Source organism: Pecten maximus, chromosome 11 (assembly GCF_902652985.1).
Source record: "Pecten maximus chromosome 11, xPecMax1.1, whole genome shotgun sequence".
Taxonomy (NCBI): domain Eukaryota; kingdom Metazoa; phylum Mollusca; class Bivalvia; order Pectinida; family Pectinidae; genus Pecten; species Pecten maximus.
The window spans coordinates 40576200-40599723 of record NC_047025.1 but is presented as its reverse complement, the minus strand read 5'-3'; the positions used below and the strand labels follow the sequence as shown (position 1 = coordinate 40599723).

General features: G+C 42.1%; 1 protein-coding gene across 1 annotated transcript; it reads left to right on the top strand.

The window, feature by feature from the left end:
* Positions 1-19888: 19888 nt before the first annotated feature.
* Positions 19889-22375, top strand: LOC117338186 (solute carrier family 52, riboflavin transporter, member 3-B-like). The gene is made up of 2 exons (XM_033899435.1): positions 19889-21089; positions 21999-22375. Exons 1-2 carry the CDS (start codon positions 19917-19919, stop codon positions 22194-22196), a joined length of 1371 nt encoding a protein of 456 aa, XP_033755326.1. The 5' UTR covers positions 19889-19916; the 3' UTR covers positions 22197-22375.
* Positions 22376-23524: the final 1149 nt, after the last annotated feature.

Here is a 23524-nt window from a genome sequence, read left to right as displayed (position 1 = left end):
GAGGGTTCCCTTACAATCAAATGAAAATTTAAAGGGCCCCTTTTTTTTTGGGCCCCAACCTTATGTGGGGCCAACCCCGGGAAAAAACCCCCTTTTTTCCCCCCAAAAATAGGGTTTTAAAAGTATTAACATTATGGTCCCCCAAAAGGGGAAGAAAAAAATACCCCCAAAAAGGGGGGTTTTTTCCCCCATAAATTTGGAAAAAGGCAAAAACTTTGTCGGGGCCCAAACCTAAGTTTACCAAAAGGGGCCCCCCAGGGGTTTTTCCCCCCCCCCAAAAGGGGAAAAGAAAAAGGTCAAACCTGGTTTTCCCAACCCCAAAGGGGGCCCCCCCAAACAAAAAGCCCCCTTTTGGGTTCCCCCCAACCATCAGTTTGGTCAAAACCCACTTATTTTCCCCCTTTTATGGGTTCCCAACAAAAATTTGGGGCAAAATAAATAAAAACCTTTTTTTCCCCCCCCATCTTTTTTGGCCCATTAAAGGGGGCCCCCAAAACACTTGGGGCCCCCCCCCAAAAACAATAAGGGGAAAAACGAAAACCTGTAGGTGCCCAAAAACCCAATTGAGATTCATAAAAAGGCCCAAACCATTTTTCCCCTGCCCCCCCCCAAAAAAAATTAAATCCAAAAAACCTCCCCGGGGTCCCCCCCTATGAAAAAAAACCTCAAAAAACATTTATGGGTCCCCCCCTGGTGCCCCAAAATTTGATATCAAAAAGGAAAAACCCTTTGGGCCCCCAAAACACAAGATGGCATAAAAGTACTGAAAAACCATAGGGTGTCCCCAAAGGATCCCTAGTCCAAATTAAATTAAAACCTTTGGTTTCCCCCCCAATCAATGGGTCAACAAGTACTTTTCCCCTTTTGGGGTTCATCAAAAGAACACTAAAATGAAAAACCTTGTTTTACAAAAGAGGGTTTTCCCCACAAAAACAAACCGTAGGGCAAAACCCCAATGATAAAAAAAAAAAATTTTTTTCCCCCAAACCCAAGACGAAAAACCGAAACCACCTGGGGGGTTTCCCCCCTTTTTTTCCCCAAATTGAGCATAAAAAAAACCCAAAAACCTTTTTTTCCCCCCAAAAAAACCCTGTTTTTAAAAAAAAACCCCCGTAGGGCCCCCCCCAATTAATCTTTTAAAAACCCGTATGTTCCCCCAAAAAAATTGGGGGCCCAAATAGTCCCCAAAAATTTGGTTCCCACAAAAAAATTGATAAAACAAAAGTAAACCCCAAATGGTGCCCCTTCCATAAGAAAAACCCAAAAAAGGGGTTTAAAAAAATGTTTTTTTTGGAAAAAAAGGGGGGCCCCTTTTTTAAAAATGTGTTTCCCCAAATTGATTTAAAAAAGGGCTCCCCAGGGTTTTTTAAACCAAAAACCCAAATTTTTTTAAAAGCCCCCGGGTCCCAACCTTTTTGGCCCCCAACCCCCCCAAAATTTGGGCCCCCCCCCCCCAAAAAAACTTTTTCCAAATTTTTCCTATATAAGACGAACCCCTTTGTGGTGAAAAAATTTTGGTATCAAGGACAAAAAATGTTTGTTCCAAAAACAACCAGTCAAAAAAAAACCAAACCCTTAGGGCCCCAAAAAAAAATTTTAAAAAATTTGGATTTAAAGTAAAAAGGGGGTTTTCCCATTATTGGGGTCAAACCAAAATTTCCCCCAAAAAGTATGTAACCTTTATGAACCTCTTTCTAAATTGATGACACCCGCGTCAACGGCCCTCCCTGTTGTCCCACCATCAATGATGACAGTATATAACCCGTATTTAGAACACCTGTATGCTTCCCTTGTCATCCATAATATTGGAAGGATGCATATACCGTACGTCCACATAGCACGTTATGTGCTTCTTCTGATCCGACAATCAATGATGATCACTTTTCACTCGAACTATGTTACCACTATAGCCTCGTATCTTGGTGATCCTCGCTCCATCACAGCGATCCCGTAGTTACCGACCGTGCCGTGAACAAACCCTGCCTATGGGGTCCCTACCCTTATCACTGATTTGCAGTCCACAATCGCACAAGTGTTTTCCCGCCTTTGGTTTTCAATCTTACTGCTGTTGATGGTGCTCCAACATGTGCCACAGTTGGTTAGTCATACAATGGATCGTAATTTTTTCATCATCTCGCCTTGTCATGGTTTTTTTGTATCCCATCACCTTACCTATTCTCATTTTGCGCAGTCGAGTCACGAGCCATCTACGTCTACCTTCTTGTGTTAACCAACCCTGCTGTTGCTTGGCTTTCTTGTCCTATAACCTACTCACCCCAATGATGTGTAGTCATCAAGTCACCCCCCCGCGTATCAAACACCTGCGCACTGTTCGTCTTTTCCTAAATCTGTCATATGCCATGAGTCTTACTACTAGTATTCGTAACTACACTGTCGTGGTGTTACAAACCTTTCATGTGCTGTCATGCAAATCTTGTGACGGACACACCTAGTTGGGGTCTTGTCGTCCGAATAAGCTGATATCCACTGTGCACGAGTCATAACAAGGACGAAACACCGTTATGAGCCCCGATTTGTCCGACCACCATCCATTTCTTATTTTGAGTCAGTTCAGCACCTTAGTACAAAAGTTTTGTTTACTATTAACCCATCTGCACTCTGGTAGCTAGTTTCATTATCCATTATCACTGACGGTCGCAGTCTTATTTGCAACGTATCCTGTTAACCGGTCTCTCCATGACTCGTTTTTCTCCGACTTGCACCTCACAAGGGCGAGTCATTGTGATATTAAGGGACGAAACACCTGTATGGCTCTTGTCCCCTGCGCCTCTCTGCGTTACAATCAATGATGAGTTTTACAACCCTCCATATTGTATGTTTACACCAGTTAGCGTGGTGGTACCCTAATACCATTCGCACTGCTTCTTGAACTCATAGCAGCTGGACGATTCGCACACACCTTCCCGTATGGTGTCCCTTTACCACATATAGTGAATGCCATGTTCTACAAGTCCTTGTACTGCCACCTTCACAAACACCTTGTATGGATTTGGTCAGACTGTACATTCTCATTTTACTGCCGTGTGCATCTGTACCTGGTCTTTCTGAAAACGCATCACGGTTTGAGGCGTGTCGCCGCATTCTCTCGGTGTTTCTGATATTTATCGCCGACTCACACGACATCTTGTTGATTGTGTTTCTGTCCATCGACCTTTCTCTTCTTCTCCCTGCATCTGTCCTACCTCTATCTTATCTAATATCGCCCTTGATGTGCCTCATTACCCTTACAAGGCTGATCCCTCCTTTGACATAATTCGTGCTTGCTCCCGGTGCCGTGCATATCACTTGTCTTCAAACCGCACTGCAAGCACTACTCAGATACCTTCCCGCGACCTCTTGTAACCACCCCTGTAGTATTCCGCCCTTTCCTTCATTATCGATTCAACTGACGTCGTCACTATTCATATGCAATAAAGTTATGGTCACTCTATACCATGAACGCCATGTGTTACGTGTGTGCTTCCTGTGCCTCCTTTATTATGCATTTAATGATCCGTGTCGTCACCTATATTTCTACTCGGTCATGTTCGGCCTCTGATGAACTAACTCTGGCCGTGTGTCGGATTTTGGTGTCCCTACAATCAATGATGAGTCATACAAGTACGTAACACCTGTATGGTGTCCCAACCATCAATGATGAGTCATACAAGGACGAAACACCTGTATGGTGTCCCAACCATCAATAATGAGTCATACAAGTATATAACACCTGTATGGTGTCCCTTCCATCAATGATGAGTCATACAAGGACGAAACACCCGTATGGTGTCCCAGCCATCAATGATGAGTCATACAAGGACGAAACACCTGATGGTGTCCCTACCATCAATGATGAGTCATACAAGGACGAAAATCTTGTACAGTGGCTCAACCATCAATGATGAGCCATACAAGGACGAAACACCTGTATGGTGTCCCAACCATCAATGATGAGTCATACAAGTACAAAGTGTACATAACACCTGTATGGTGTCCCAACCATCAATGATGAGTCATACAAGTACGTAACACATGTATGGTGTCCCAACCATCAATGATGAGTCATACAAGTACGTAACACCTGTATGGTGTTCCAACCATCAATGATGAGTCATACAAGTATGTAACACCTGTATGGTGTCCCAACCATCAATGATGAGTCATACAAGTATATAACACCTGTATGGTGTCCCTTCCATCAATGATGAGTCATACAAGGACGAAACATCTGTATGGTGTCCAAACCATCAATGATGAGTCATACAAGGACGAAACACCTGTATGGTGTCCCTACCATCAATTATGAGTCATACAAGGACGAAACACCTGTATGGTTTCCCAACCATCAATGATGAGTCATACAAGTACGTAACACCTGTATGGTGTCCCAACCATCAATGATGAGTCATACAAGTATGAAACACCTGTATGGTGTCCCAACCATCAATGATGAGTCATACAAGGACGAAACACCTGTATGGTGTCCCTACAATCAATGATGAGTCATACACGTACAAAGTGTACATAACACCTGTATGGTGTCCCTACAATCAATGATGAGTCATACAAGTACGTAACACCTGTATGGTGTCCCTACAATCAATGATGAGTCATACACGTACAAAGTGTACATAACACCTGTATGGTGTCCCTACAATCAATGATGAGTCATACAAGTACGTAACACCTGTATGGTGTCCCTACAATCAATGATGAGTCATAAAAGGACGAAACACCTGTATGGTGTCCCTACAATCAATGATGAGTCATACAAGTACGTAACACCTGTATGGTGTCCCAACCATCAATGATGAGTTATACAAGGACGAAACACCTGTATGGTGTCCCTACAATCAATGATGAGTCATACAAGTACGTAACACCTGTATGGTGTCCCAACCATCAATGATGAGTCATACAAGTACGTAACACCTGTATGGTGTCCCAACCATCAATGATGAGTCATACAAGGACGAAACACCTGTATGGTGTCCCAACCATCAATGATGAGTCATACAAGGACGAAACACCCGTATGGTGTCCCAGCCATCAATGATGAGTCATACAAGGACGAAACACCTGTATGGTGTCCCTACCATCAATGATGAGTCATACAAGGACGAAAATCTTGTACAGTGGCTCAACCATCAATGATGAGCCATACAAGGACGAAACACCTGTATGGTGTCCCAACCATCAATGATGAGTCATACAAGTACAAAGTGTACATAACACCTGTATGGTGTCCCAACCATCAATGATGAGTCATACAAGTACGTAACACTTGTATGGTGTCCCAACCATCAATGATGAGTCATACAAGTACGTAACACCTGTATGGTGTCCCAACCATCAATGATGAGTCATACAAGTATGTAACACCTGTATGGTGTCCCAACCATCAATGATGAGTCATACAAGTATATAACACCTGTATGGTGTCCCTTCCATCAATGATGAGTCATACAAGGACGAAACACCTGTATGGTGTCCCAACCATCAATGATGAGCCATACAAGGACGAAACACCTGTACGGTGTCCCAACCATCAATGATGAGTCATACAAGGACGAAACACCTGTACGGTGTGCCAACCATCAATGATGAGTCATACAAGGACGAAACACATGTACGGTGTCCCAACCATCAATGATGAGTCATACAAGGACGAAACACCTGTATGGTGTCCCAACCATCAATGATGAGTCATACAAGGACGAAACACCTGTATGGTGTCCCAACCATCAATGATGAGTCATACAAGGACGAAACACCTGTATGGTGTCCCAACCATCAATGATGAGTCATACAAGTACTGTACATCACACCTGTATGGTGTCCCTACCATCAATGATGAGTCATACACGTACAAAGTGTACATAACACCTGTATGGTGTCCCTACAATCAATGATGAGTCATACAAGTACGTAACACCTGTATGGTGTCCCTACAATCAATGATGAGTCATACACGTACAAAGTGTACATAACACCTGTATGGTGTCCCTACAATCAATGATGAGTCATACAAGTACGTAACACCTGTATGGTGTCACACAATCAATGATGAGTCATAAAAGGACGAAACACCTGTATGGTGTCCCTACAATCAATGATGAGTCATACAAGTACGTAACACCCGTATGGTGTCCCAACCATCAATGATGAGTCATACAAGGACGAAACACCTGTATGGTGTCCCAACCATCAATAATGAGTCATACAAGGACGAAACACCTGTACGGTGTCCCAACCACCAATGATGAGTCATACAAGTATATAACACCTGTATGATGTCCCAACCATCAATGATGAGTCATACAAGTACGTAACACATGTATGGTGTCCCTACAATCAATGATGAGTCATAAAAGGACGAAACACCTGTATGGTGTCCCTACAATCAATGATGAGTCATACAAGTACGTAACACCTGTATGGTGTCCCAACCATCAATGATGAGTCATACAAGGACGTAACACCTGTATGGTGTCCCAACCATCAATGATGAGTCATACAAGGACGTAACATATGTATGGTGTCCCAACCATCAATGATGAGTCATACAAGTACGTAACACCTGTATGGTGTCCCAACCATCAATGATGAGTCATACAAGTACGTAACACCTGTATGATGTCCCAACCATCAATGATGAGTCATACAAGTACGTAACACCTGTATGGTGTACAAACCATCAATGATGAGTCATGCAAGGACGAAACACGTGTATTGTGTCCGAACCATCAATGATGAGTCATACAAGGACGAAACACCTGTATGGTGTCCCAACCATCAATGATGAGTCATACAAGTACAAAGTGTACATAACACCTGTATGGTGTATCAACCATCAATGATGAGTCATACAAGTATGTAACACCTGTATGATGTCCCAACCATCAATGATGAGTCATAAAAGGACGAAACACCTGTATGGTGTCCCTACAATCAATGATGAGTCATACAAGTACGTAACACCTGTATGGTGTCCCAACCATCAATGATGAGTCATACAAGGACGAAACACCCGTATGGTGTCCCAACCATCAATAATGAGTCATACAAGTATATAACACCTGTATGGTGTCCCTTCCATCAATGATGAGTCATACAAGGACGAAACACCCGTATGGTGTCCCAGCCATCAATGATGAGTCATACAAGGACGAAACACCTGTATGGTGTCCCTACCATCAATGATGAGTCATACAAGGACGAAAATCTTGTACAGTGGCTCAACCATCAATGATGAGCCATACAAGGACGAAACACCTGTATGGTGTCCCAACGATCAATGATGAGTCATACAAGTACAAAGTGTACATAACACCTGTATGGTGTCCCAACCATCAATGATGAGTCATAAAAGGACGAAACACCTGTATGGTGTCCCTACAATCAATGATGAGTCATACAAGTACGTAACACCTGTATGGTGTCCCAACCATCAATGATGAGTCATACAAGGACGAAACACCTGTATGGTGTCCCAACCATCAATAATGAGTCATACAAGTATATAACACCTGTATGGTGTCCCTTCCATCAATGATGAGTCATACAAGGACGAAACACCTGTATGGTGTCCCAACCATCAATGATGAGTCATACAAGTACGTAACACCTGTATGGTGTTCCAACCATCAATGATGAGTCATACAAGTATGTAACACCTGTATGGTGTCCCAACCATCAATGATGAGTCATACAAGTATATAACACCTGTATGGTGTCCCTTCCATCAATGATGAGTCATACAAGGACGAAACATCTGTATGGTGTCCCAACCATCAATGATGAGTCATACAAGGACGAAACACCTGTATGGTGTCCCTACCATCAATTATGAGTCATACAAGGACGAAACACCTGTATGGTTTCCCAACCATCAATGATGAGTCATACAAGTACGTAACACCTGTATGGTGTCCCAACCATCAATGATGAGTCATACAAGTATGTAACACCTGTATGGTGTCCCAACCATCAATGATGAGTCATACAAGGACGAAACACCTGTATGGTGTCCCAACCATCAATGATGAGTCATACAAGTACTGTACATAACATCTGTATGGTGTCCCAACCATCAATGATGAGTCATACAAGTATGAAACACCTGTATGGTGTCCCAACCATCAATGATGAGTCATACAAGGACGAAACACCTGTATGGTGTCCCTACAATCAATGATGAGTCATACACGTACAAAGTGTACATAACACCTGTATGGTGTCCCTACAATCAATGATGAGTCATACAAGTACGTAACACCTGTATGGTGTCCCTACAATCAATGATGAGTCATACACGTACAAAGTGTACATAACACCTGTATGGTGTCCCTACAATCAATGATGAGTCATACAAGTACGTAACACCTGTATGGTGTCCCTACAATCAATGATGAGTCATAAAAGGACGAAACACCTGTATGGTGTCCCTACAATCAATGATGAGTCATACAAGTACGTAACACCTGTATGGTGTCCCAACCATCAATGATGAGTCATACAAGGACGAAACACCTGTATGGTGTCCCAACCATCAATAATGAGTCATACAAGTATATAACACCTGTATGGTGTCCCTTCCATCAATGATGAGTCATACAAGGACGAAACACCCGTATGGTGTCCCAGCCATCAATGATGAGTCATACAAGGACGAAACACCTGTATGGTGTCCCTACCATCAATGATGAGTCATACAAGGACGAAACACCCGTATGGTGTCCCAGCCATCAATGATGAGTCATACAAGGACGAAACACCTGTATGGTGTCCCTACCATCAATGATGAGTCATACAAGGACGAAAATCTTGTACAGTGGCTCAACCATCAATGATGAGCCATACAAGGACGAAACACCTGTATGGTGTCCCAACCATCAATGATGAGTCATACAAGTACAAAGTGTACATAACACCTGTATGGTGTCCCAACCATCAATGATGAGTCATACAAGTACGTAACACCTGTATGGTGTCCCAACCATCAATGATGAGTCATACAAGTATGTAACACCTGTATGGTGTCCCAACCATCAATGATGAGTCATACAAGGACGAAACACCTGTATGGTGTCCCAACCATCAATGATGAGCCATACAAGGACGAAACACCTGTACGGTGTCCCAACCATCAATTATGAGTCATACAAGGACGAAACACCTGTACGGTGTCCCAACCATCAATGATGAGTCATACAAGGACGAAACTCATGTACGGTGTCCCAACCATCAATGATGAGTCATACAAGGACGAAACACCTGTATGGTGTCCCAACCATCAATGATGAGTCATACAAGGACGAAACACCTGTATGGTGTCCCAACCATCAATGATGAGTCATACAAGTATGTAACACCTGTATGGTGTCCCTACCATCAATGATGAGTCATACAAGGACGAAACACCTGTATGGTGTCCCAACCATCAATGATGAGTCATACAAGGACGAAACACCTGTACAGTGGCTCAACCATCAATGATGAGCCATACAAGGACGAAACACCTGCATGGTGTCCCAACCATCAATGATGAGTCATACAAGTACGTAACACCTGTATGGTGTCCCAACCATCAATGATGAGTCATACAAGGACGAAACACCTATATGGTGTCCCAACCATCAATGATGAGCCATACAAGGACGAAACACCTGTACGGTGTCCCAACCATCAATTATGAGTCATACAAGGACGAAACACCTGTACGGTGTCCCAACCATCAATGATGAGTCATACAAGGACGAAACTCATGTACGGTGTCCCAACCATCAATGATGAGTCATACAAGGACGAAACACCTGTATGGTGTCCCAACCATCAATGATGAGTCATACAAGGACGAAACACCTGTATGGTGTCCCAACCATCAATGATGAATCATACAAGTATGTAACACCTGTATGGTGTCCCTACCATCAATGATGAGTCATACAAGGACGAAACACCTGTATGGTGTCCCAACCATCAATGATGAGTCATACAAGGACGAAACACCTGTACAGTGGCTCAACCATCAATGATGAGCCATACAAGGACGAAACACCTGCATGGTGTCCCAACCATCAATGATGAGTCATACAAGTACGTAACACCTGTATGGTGTCCCAACCATCAATGATGAGTCATACAAGTATGAAACACCTGTATGGTGTCCCAACCATCAATAATGAGTCATACAAGGACGAAACACCTGTATGGTGTCCCAACCATCAATGATGAGTCATACAAGAACTGTACATAACATCTGTATGGTGTCCCAACCATCAATGATGAGTCATACAAGTATGAAACACCTGTATGGTGTCCCAACCATCAATGATGAGTCATACAAGGACGAAACACCTGTATGGTGTCCCTACAATCAATGATGAGTCATACACGTACAAAGTGTACATAACACCTGTATGGTGTCCCTACAATCAATGATGAGTCATACAAGTACGTAACACCTGTATGGTGTTCCTACAATCAATGATGAGTCATACAGGTACAAAGTGTACATAACACCTGTATGGTGTCCCTACAATCAATGATGAGTCATACAAGTACGTAACACCTGTATGGTGTCCCAACCATCAATGATGAGTCATACAAGGACGAAACACCTGTATGGTGTCCCAACCATCAATAATGAGTCATACAAGTATATAACACCTGTATGGTGTCCCTTCCATCAATGATGAGTCAAACAAGGACGAAACACCCGTATGGTGTCCCAGCCATCAATGATGAGTCATATAAGGACGAAACACCTGTATGGTGTCCCTACCATCAATGATGAGTCATACAAGGACGAAACACCCGTATGGTGTCCCAGCCATCAATGATGAGTCATACAAGGACGAAACACCTGTATGGTGTCCCTACCATCAATGATGAGTCATACAAGGACGAAAATCTTGTACAGTGGCTCAACCATCAATGATGAGCCATACAAGGACGAAACACCTGTATGGTGTCCCAACCATCAATGATGAGTCATACAAGTACAAAGTGTACATAACACCTGTATGGTGTCCCAACCATCAATGATGAGTCATACAAGTACGTAACACCTGTATGGTGTCCCAACCATCAATGATGAGTCATACAAGTACGTAACACCTGTATGGTGTCCCAACCATCAATGATGAGTCATACAAGTATATAACACCTGTATGGTGTCCCTTCCATCAATGATGAGTCATACAAGGACGAAACACCTGTATGGTGTCCCAACGATCAATGATGAGTCATACAAGTACAAAGTGTACATAACACCTGTATGGTGTCCCAACCATCAATGATCAGTCATAAAAGGACGAAACACCTGTATGGTGTCCCTACAATCAATGATGAGTCATACAAGTACGTAACACCTGTATGGTGTCCCAACCATCAATGATGAGTCATACAAGGACGAAACACCTGTATGGTGTCCCAACCATCAATAATGAGTGATACAAGTATATAACACCTGTATGGTGTCCCTTCCATCAATGATGAGTCATACAAGGACGAAACACCCGTATGGTGTCCCAGCCATCAATGATGAGTCATACAAGGACGAAACACCTGATGGTGTCCCTACCATCAATGATGAGTCATACAAGGACGAAAATCTTGTACAGTGGCTCAACCATCAATGATGAGCCATACAAGGACGAAACACCTGTATGGTGTCCCAACCATCAATGCTGAGTCATACAAGTACAAAGTGTACATAACACCTGTATGGTGTCCCAACCATCAATGATGAGTCATACAAGTACGTAACACCTGTATGGTGTCCCAACCATCAATTATGAGTCATACAAGGACGAAACACCTGTATGGTGTCCCAACCATCAATGATGAGCCATACAAGTATGTAACACCTGTACGGTGTCCCAACCATCAATGATGAGTCATACAAGTACAAAGTGTACATAACACCTGTATGGTGTCCCAACCATCAATGATGAGTCATACAAGTACGTAACACATGTATGGTGTCCCAACCATCAATGATGAGTCATACAAGTACGTAACACCTGTATGGTGTTCCAACCATCAATGATGAGTCATACAAGTATGTAACACCTGTATGGTGTCCCAACCATCAATGATGAGTCATACAAGTATATAACACCTGTATGGTGTCCCTTCCATCAATGATGAGTCATACAAGGACGAAACATCTGTATGGTGTCCCAACCATCAATGATGAGTCATACAAGGACGAAACACCTGTATGGTGTCCCTACCATCAATTATGAGTCATACAAGGACGAAACACCTGTATGGTTTCCCAACCATCAATGATGAGTCATACAAGTACGTAACACCTGTATGGTGTCCCAACCATCAATGATGAGTCATACAAGTATGAAACACCTGTATGGTGTCCCAACCATCAATGATGAGTCATACAAGGACGAAACACCTGTATGGTGTCCCAACCATCAATGATGAGTCATACAAGTACTGTACATAACATCTGTATGGTGTCCCAACCATCAATGATGAGTCATACAAGTATGAAACACCTGTATGGTGTCCCAACCATCAATGATGAGTCATACAAGGACGAAACACCTGTATGGTGTCCCTACAATCAATGATGAGTCATACACGTACAAAGTGTACATAACACCTGTATGGTGTCCCTACAATCAATGATGAGTCATACAAGTACGTAACACCTGTATGGTGTCCCTACAATCAATGATGAGTCATACACGTACAAAGTGTACATAACACCTGTATGGTGTCCCTACAATCAATGATGAGTCATACAAGTACGTAACACCTGTATGGTGTCCCTACAATCAATGATGAGTCATAAAAGGACGAAACACCTGTATGGTGTCCCTACAATCAATGATGAGTCATACAAGTACGTAACACCTGTATGGTGTCCCAACCATCAATGATGAGTCATACAAGGACGAAACACCTGTATGGTGTCCCAACCATCAATAATGAGTCATACAAGTATATAACACCTGTATGGTGTCCCTTCCATCAATGATGAGTCATACAAGGACGAAACACCCGTATGGTGTCCCAGCCATCAATGATGAGTCATACAAGGACGAAACACCTGTATGGTGTCCCTACCATCAATGATGAGTCATACAAGGACGAAACACCCGTATGGTGTCCCAGCCATCAATGATGAGTCATACAAGGACGAAACACCTGTATGGTGTCCCTACCATCAATGATGAGTCATACAAGGACGAAAATCTTGTACAGTGGCTCAACCATCAATGATGAGCCATACAAGGACGAAACACCTGTATGGTGTCCCAACCATCAATGATGAGTCATACAAGTACAAAGTGTACATAACACCTGTATGGTGTCCCAACCATCAATGATGAGTCATACAAGTACGTAACACCTGTATGGTGTCCCAACCATCAATGATGAGTCATACAAGTATGTAACACCTGTATGGTGTCCCAACCATCAATGATGAGTCATACAAGGACGAAACACCTGTATGGTGTCCCAACCATCAATGATGAGCCATACAAGGACGAAACACCTGTACGGTGTCCCAACCATCAATTATGAGTCATACAAGGACGAAACACCTGTACGGTGTCCCAACCATCAATGATGAGTCATACAAGGACGAAACTCATGTACGGTGTCCCAACCATCAATGATGAGTCATACAAGGACGAAACACCTGTATGGTGTCCCAACCATCAATGATGAGTCATACAAGGACGAAACACCTGTATGGTGTCCCAACCATCAATGATGAGTCATACAAGTATGTAACACCTGTATGGTGTCCCAACCATCAATGATGAGTCATACAAGGACGAAACACCTGTATGGTGTCCCAACCATCAATGATGAGTCATACAAGGACGAAACACCTGTACAGTGGCTCAACCATCAATGATGAGCCATACAAGGACGAAACACCTGCATGGTGTCCCAACCATCAATGATGAGTCATACAAGTACGTAACACCTGTATGGTGTCCCAACCATCAATGATGAGTCATACAAGGACGAAACACCTGTATGGTGTCCCAACCATCAATGATGAGCCATACAAGGACGAAACACCTGTACGGTGTCCCAACCATCAATTATGAGTCATACAAGGACGAAACACCTGTACGGTGTCCCAACCATCAATGATGAGTCATACAAGGACGAAACTCATGTACGGTGTCCCAACCATCAATGATGAGTCATACAAGGACGAAACACCTGTATGGTGTCCCAACCATCAATGATGAGTCATACAAGGACGAAACACCTGTATGGTGTCCCAACCATCAATGATGAGTCATACAAGTATGTAACACCTGTATGGTGTCCCTACCATCAATGATGAGTCATACAAGGACGAAACACCTGTATGGTGTCCCAACCATCAATGATGAGTCATACAAGGACGAAACACCTGTACAGTGGCTCAACCATCAATGATGAGCCATACAAGGACGAAACACCTGCATGGTGTCCCAACCATCAATGATGAGTCATACAAGTACGTAACACCTGTATGGTGTCCCAACCATCAATGATGAGTCATACAAGGATGAAACATCTGTATTGTTATAGAACTAATGCACTCATTGTTACTATACCATTGATATAGACCTACTGTACCCATTGTTATAGACCTACTGTACCCATTGTTACTATACAATTGTTATAGACCTACTGTACCCATTGTTATAGACCTATTGTACCCATTGTTATAGACCTACTGTACCCATTGTTATAGACCTACTGTACCCATTGTTACTATACCATTGTTATAGACCTACTGTACCCATTGTTATAGACCTATTGTACCCATTGTTATAGACCTACTGTACCCATTGTTATAGACCTACTGTACCCATTATTATAGACATATTGTACCCATTGTTACTATACCATTGTTATAGACCTACTGTACCCATTGTTATATACCTACTGTACCCATTGTCACTATGCCATTGTTATAGACCTACTGTACCCATTGTTATTGACCTACTGTACCCATTGTTACTATACCATTGTTATATACCTACTGTACCAATTGTTATAGACCTACTGTAACCATTGTTGTAGACCTACGGTACCCATTGTTGCTATACTGTTGTAAAGATGGGCTAATATATGCTATTGTAACAATGTTACGCTAACAATGGCGAATGTAGTCCACAGTCACGCCGCACAATACGAATGTACGTCTGTACGCTTGCTTGACTATGTGTGAACTACACGTACGAATATACGTCTGTACGCTTGCTTGACTATGTGTGAACTACACGGACGAGTGATATTCGCTTTACCACATCACTTCCGGTCCGAGTAAGCGAAGACTCATCTCTAAATAATACCAACTCGGACCAATTGATCACAACACTCTTCCCCATTTTAATAGGAGAAGTCACCGGCAGTCTCAGTCACCAGGGTCCGTACTCGGCCCTTCTAGTGCGCTGTACCGAGTCTTTGTGGAGGAATTCTGTCTCGAATGGCGAGTCCAGAAACCTTCATTGAATCCACAGAAATCGATTGATCCTCTCCCGCCAAGCCGAGGACCCCGTCCTCCCCACAGGTATCGGTCGCGGAGAACGGATCATGACTGTCCCCTGCTTCGCCCGGAAAGTTCAGGAGCTCGCCCCCATCCTCCTCACATGTAACGGTGGCTGGGAAGTGACCAAGCATGTCCCCTGCCTCTCCACCAATCCGAGCCTCAGCTGCCATGGATTCCGTGGGGGTCCCCTCACAGAGGACTTTGTCTTTTAATCGTTAGGTCCAGAGTGACTTATATCGCTTGAGACGGTCGTGGTGAATGATACTTTCATTCTTCCTTTCCTGAATGCTGTAAAGGACTGGTGACATAACTCTTGAGACGACATACGGTCCTCGCCATGAGGTGCGAAGCTTCGGGCTCTGTGCAATCTTTGTTGACGAATCTATCTTCAATACAAGATCCCCAGTCCTGTATGAAACCTGCCGACAACGTAAATCATAGTCTCGTTTCTGCCTGGCTTGTGAGGACTTCAGAAGGCTTCGGGCCAGTAAATGAGTCTCCCTGATGCTCGTTTCGAGCTGTTCAACATATACATCCGGCACTGGACTTGTGATTTGTACTGCCGCTGTTCCGACCATTAAAAACGAAGGCTGGACAACCTTCCTTCCGAGCATTGCTTCTATGTGCTTCTCTTCTTCCGCCTCAAAACGCAAGGGAGTTCGTCTCATGCGTTGTCGTATGAGCTTCGAGCCCGCAGTTTCTACCCGATGTTGAATACCGCCCCGGAACAAACCTAGATCTAAAACACTATCAGCAAACACTTCCCGAAATGATATAAGAAGTTTTGCTACCGTAAACGCTTGTTCCTGTCGTAACCAACTAACGGAACGGTCGAAAAGGTCACCAAGATGAGGAGGAAGCGCTGACCGTGCGCTTGCCAGTTCCTTTTCCATATCACCGCCTGGCTCACCAATAACCTCTAGGACAATCGGAGATCCGACCGCGTTCGCATCGTGGCCTATTTCATCAGCTTCTAATGCGGTGCCAAAATCGTACCCTTTCCTCAGGGTGATATAGTTGTCGGTAGAATTGCCTCAACTTAAAAAACCATATCGTTGTGCCAGACTGCAGGGTGGCTGGAGCAAGTAGGCCATTCAAGTCTCTATGGGACTGCACGACTATGTCATCCGTCGATCCTTCCTCCCCAACTAATGCACCTTTGGCGTATTTGAAAGACGCTTGGGGGACAGCAACTTTACTTTCGAGACGAACTTTAAAAATGTTTGCTCCATCGTCATTGAATCCTGAACGCATATTGCAGCATGGGATTCACCATTCAACTCAACAGTTTGTGTTGATAAGTCAATAACAGCACTATGTTTATCAAGAAAATCAAGTCCCAATATCATTTGGTCGGGTATACGAGCAAACAACCTACTACTGTACCCATTGTTATAGACCTATTGTACCCATTATTATAGACCTACTGTACCCATGTTATAGATCTACTGTACCATTGTTATAGATCTACTGTACCCATTGTTATAGACCTACTGTACCCATTGTTATAGACCTACTGTACCATTGTTATAGACCTACTGTACCCATTGTTATATACCTACTATACCATGTTATAGACCTATTGTACCCATTGTTATATACCTACTGTACCCATTGTTATAGACCTACTGTACCCATTGTTATTATACCTACTATACCATTGTTATAGACCTACTGTACCCATTGTTATATACCTACTGTACCCATTGTTATATACCTATTTATACCATTGTTATATACCTACTGTACCCATTGTATAGACCTACTGTACCCATTGCTACTATACCATTGTTATAGACCTACTGTCCCCATTGCTATGACCTATTGTGCCCATTGTTATAGACCCTACTGTACCCATTGTTATAGACCTACTGTACCCATTGTTACTATACCATTGTTATAAACCTACTGTAACCCATTGGTATATACCTATTGTACCCCATTGTTATAGACCTACTGTACCCATTGTTATAGACCTACTGTTCCCATGTTCTAGACCTACCTGTACCCATTGTTATAGACCTAATGTACCCATTGTACTATACCATTGTTATAGACCTCTGTACCCATGTTACCCATACCATTGTTATAGACCCTATTGTACCCATTATTATAGACCTACTGTACCCATTGTTATAGATCTACTGTACCCATTGTTATAGACCTATTGTACCCATTGTTATAGACCTACTGTAACCATTTGTTATAGACCTACTGTGACCATTGTTATAGACCTACTGTACCCATGTTATAGGACCCTACTGTACCCATTGTTATAGACCTACGTAACCATTGTTATAGACCTAATGTACCCCATTGTTATAGACCTACTGTACCCATTGTTATAGACCTACTGTACCCATTGTTATAGATCTACTGTACCCATTGTTACTATACCATTGTTATAGACCTACTGTACCCATTGTTATAGAACTAATGCACTCATTGTTACTGTACCCATTGTTATAGACCTACTGTACCCATTGTTATAGACCTACTGTACCCATTGTTACTATACCTTTGTTATAGACCTACTGTACCCATTGTTATAGACCTACTGTACCCATTGTTATAGACCTACTGTACGCATTGTTACTATACCATTGTTATAGACCTATTGTACCCATTGTTATAGACCTACTGTACCCATTGTTATAGACCTACTGTACCCATTGTTATAGACCTAATGTACCTATTGTTACTATACCATTGTTATATACCTGTTTTATCATTGTTCAATAACTGTCACTACTGCTCGTTTCATTTGTTATACATTGACTGATAGATAAGTAAACAATAAACTTGTCCTACGCCATAGTTTATATAAAATATACATATACATTGTATAATGTATATAAAATATATTTTTAATGCATGCTGTGAACATCTGTGTGGCTATAAACACCATACAATCTGGTAGATTTTTTACTGACCACCACACTTTGTAGAGGCGAGTGGCTGGTAAGTACACCTCAAAATGTTTATACCAAAACATGTTATATTCAATTTCAGCAGGAGCCAGGCAAGATTGCTCTTTTTTGGAATGCTTTGTTTTTTGAAGAGACATATTGAAAGTAAGGGGGAGGGGATATTAATACAGAAAGACATTTATTACATGATAACATTTACCTAGATTTGTGTATAGCATGGTAACATTTACCTAGATTTGTGTATAACATGATAACATTTACCTAGATTTGTGTATAACACGATAACATTTACCTAGATATGTGTATAACATGATAACATTTACCTAGATTTGTGTATAACATGATAACATTTACCTAGATATGTGTATAACATGATAACATATACCTAGATTTGTGTATAACATGATACCATTTACCTAGATTTGTGTATAACATGATAACATTTACCTAGATATGTGTATAACATGATAACATTTACCTAGATATGTGTATAACATGATAACATTTTACCTAGATTTGTGTATAACATGATAACATTTACCTACATTGGTATAACATGATACCATTTACCTAGATTTGTGTATAACATGATAACATTTACCTAGATATGTGTATAACATGATAACATATACCTAGATAGGTGTATAACATGATAACATTTACCTAGATATGTGTATAACATGATAACATATACCTAGATATGTGAATAACATAACATTTACCTAGATATGTGTATAACATGATAACATTTACCTAGATTTGTGTATAACACGATAACATATACCTAGATAGGTGTATAACATGATAACATTTACCTAGATATGTGTATAACACGATAACATTTACCTAGATATGTGTATAACACGATAACATTTACCTAGATTTGTGTATAATACGATAACATATACCTAGATTTGTGTATAACATGATAGCATTTACCTAGATTTGTGTATAACATGATAACATTTACCTAGATTTGTGTATAACACGATAACATTTACCTAGATTTGTGTATAACACGATAACATTTACCTAGATATGTGTATAACATGATAACATTTACCTAGATTTGTGTATAACATGATAACATTTACCTAGATATGTGCATAGCATGCAACAAACCTTGATTTTATCCCTTCGACGTACTTTCGGCCGTTTTGGATTCATGAAACTCACCAACTTTAAGTCACGTGATTCCCGACCTCGTGTTTCTAGAAGTTCGGGAAAAACACGGAAACGGTTTATTATTTACAGGCAGTACTGAAACTTTATATCTGAAATCTTATACCAGTTTTAGGTTGATCGGGTATATCGAAATTGAAATTTTATTGGCCTAGAATTAAGTTACTGTGGTAGTATAACATGTCTGTAGTGTTGGTATTAATGTTGGTGTTTATGTTACAGATTGTATCGACATTTGAACCCTGACAAACCAGCACCTCGACATGATCCGAGAGAGTTGGTTCCGGTATGGAGAGATTAACATCCTGTTGTATCTAACTGTGATACTGTTTGGTGTTGGATCCTGGGTAGCGGTTAATGGGTTACTCATAGAGTTACCCGTACTAGTCCCACACCTACCGGAGGGCTGGGCATTACCCTCATATCTAGTCATGATTATACAACCAGCCAACATCGGACCAATCCTTGTCACCCTCGCGTACATACTTACCAATGACACCCTGAATGAGAGGGCGGTTATATACACCATCCTTACCATAGGAGCGCTCGCCTGTCTGCTGCTGTCTTTCTTCTGGAAGAAAACCTCTGTAGTGGCTGGCGAGGAACACAGTACAGCTCTGATGGCCCTACACTTCTTTCTGTCTATCGTCGACTGTACATCGTCCGTCCTATTCCTGCCATTTATGTCCTTATTCAGGGTTCAGTATATGACGGGTTATTTCCTAGGAGAAGGGATGAGTGGTCTGATTCCAAGTCTGGTCGCCTTGGCACAAGGTGTCGGTAAAATATCGTGTGAAAATGTCTCCTATGTAGACACATCTACTAACTTGTCTTCATTTGAAATCCAAACTTTATACCAAGAACCTTATTTCCCGGTGGATAACTTCTTTATATTCCTGTTTGTGATGATGCTATCATGTGGACTGGCATTTTCTTTATTAAATTACTTACCGTATTTTAAGAAAGAACACATTACTATGCAGAATGTTTGCAAGAACAGAGGCACCATCGAATTGCAGAGCAATCAGAAAGTACAGGATAATTCACAAGAAACTGTTGAATCGCTTCTTGATGACAAAAACGGTGTTGTGAGGTTAAACGTGCCTCCGTCGTACACTCCAATGTCCACGAGGACGTACTTGTACTTCCTGTGCCTGGTGGTATGGATAAACGCTCTAAGTAATGGCGTCCTCCCGTCCCTTCAGACTTACTCGTGCCTACCGTACGGCTACGATGCATACCATCTGGCAATGACACTTGCAAACATTGCCAATCCCACAGCCTGTGTAGTGGCTTTACTACTTCCGGTTCCGACCTGCCTGGTAATTAGTGTTCTCACTTTCCTTGGAACATCTCTGTCGGCTTTCATAGTGATGACGGCTGTCCAGAGCCCTTTCCCTGTGTTGTATGACGACCCGGCAGGACCGTTTGTTGTGGTAAGACTACACTAAAACAAAATGTTACATTTCAGTGTTGTGTACTCGTAAGAGAAGCTCTACTGAGCTAATGTTTTAAACAGGACTCTTAATACAAATTCAATATTAAAGGAACTATACTTCTCTAGAAAACTTTATACAATTACATAGAACACGTCAATTATGACACCAAAGTGGCATTTACTCCTCGGTTTGACAGATCCAGACCTTTGTATCTCGGTTTGACAGATCTAGACTTTTGTATCTCGGTTTGACAGATCCAGACCTTGTATCTCGGTTTGACAGATCCAGACCTTGTATCTCGGTTTGACATATCCAGATCTTTGTATCTCGGTATGACAGATACAGACCTTTGTATCTCGGTTTGACAGATCCAGGCTTTTGCCTCTCGGTTTGACAGATCTAGACTTTTGTATCTCGGTTTCACAGATCCAGACCTGGTATCTCGGTTTGACAGATCCAGATCTTTGTATCTCGGTTTGACAGATCCAGACCTTTGTATCTCGGTTTGACAGACCCAGACCTTGTATCTCGGTTTGACAGATCCAGACCTTGTATCTCGGTTTGACAGATCCACACCTTTGTATCTCGGTTCGACAGATCCAGACTTTTGTATCTCGGTTTGACAGATCCAGACCTTTGTATCTCGGTTTGACAGATCCAGACCTTTGCATCTCGGTTTCACAGATCCAGACCTTTGTATCTCGGTTTCACAGATCCAGACCCTGTATCTCGGTTTGACAGATCCAGACTTTTGTATCTCGGTTTGACAGATCCAGACTTTTGTATCTCGGTTTGACAGATCCATACCTTTACTGGTTAATTATCCTGTTTTATCACTAAGACATAGTTCTTACCTGAGTCCATTTTACGTCATATAATCGAACTCATCAACCGGTTTTCTTCCAGGTAACAACGTGGGTCTTGATGGGTTTCCTGATGGTGTTTTCCAAGGTCTCACTAGCAACTCTCTTCAGGAAAGAAGGCAAGAGGGCGCTGCTTTGGTGCGGAGCTATGACACAGGTCGGGTCACTATCTGGTGCCATCGTCACATATCTGTTAGTTAACGTGGCGAAAACCTTCCAAAGTGCGTCTGCCTGCTCCTAATTCATTGACAACATCCTATTATCATGTATTGCAACTAAAGGTGGCGAAGCTTCCGGATTGTCCGAAGATGTTTATAACAGGAGTCATGATTGAGATGGATCATACCGCAATTTACGGACTCGTTTTGGTGATTTTTGGTCATTTTCTCGTATCAACCTCGAAATAAATTCTTTTTAATTGAAAACGCATATTTGTTGCGAGACTTTGTTATAAACTTTGATTATGACGTCATTAACGCAAACTAGCTTGGTGTTGCTAAAAACAAAGTAATCAGGATAACAACTCATTTTTTTAGATATGGCCACGTGGTTACGTGGTGGTAAGGTATGCATGAAATGAAATGAAAGATGCAGGCGATGTTTGCACTCCTTTTTAACGACTTTCAGAATCTGACAAAGTTAAAGTAATGTCACAAATATAGAATTGTTTTTCACTTTTGAACCGTTCAAATGGTAAATGATTTGATCTCGTATAGCCTGCTGGACAGTGATACCCACTGACCAGACAAGGACAGTTCATGACAAGGACCCGATAGGCCGTAACACTGTTTGGTACACGTGAATGATTCATATGATATTCACGTCGGTGATAGGGATGGTAATATGTCCGTTCTAGAGAACCAGCAGAGTTTATTGGTACAAGTACAAAAAGCACACAAAGTAAGTGTGCCTTTAATTGCATATTATAAATACAATATACATTAACGGAATAATGAATGCAGCACTTCACCACACAGCTGTTCCGTACTTCTAAACTCGTCCGTGATGTTAGGGTCATCACACAGCTGTTCAGAACTTCTAGACTCGTCCGTGATGTTAGGGACATCACATAGCTGATCCGTCCTTCTAGGACTCGTACGAGATGTAAGGGACATCACACAGATATTCCGTCCTTCTAGGATTCGTCCGTGATGTTAGGGACAGCACACAGCTGTTCCGTCTTTCTAGGACTCGTACATGATGTTATGGTCATCACACAGCTGTTCCGTCCTTCTAGGACTCGTACGTGATGTTAGGGTCATGGTCATCACGCAGATATTCCGTCCTTCTCGGACTAGTACGAGATGTTAGGGACATCACACAGGATATTCCGTCATTCTCGGACTCGTACCGTGATGTTAGGTCAATCACACAGCTCTGTCCGTCCTCTAGGACGCGTAAGTGATGTTAGGGTCATCAAACAGCGTTCACGTCCTTTCGCGGCGGACGAGATGTAAGGGACATCCACACAGTATTAACGACCTTCTAAGGGACTCGTCGAGATGTTAGGGTCTCACACAGCTGTTCCCGTTTATAACCGTACATGATGTAAGGGTCATTCACACAGCT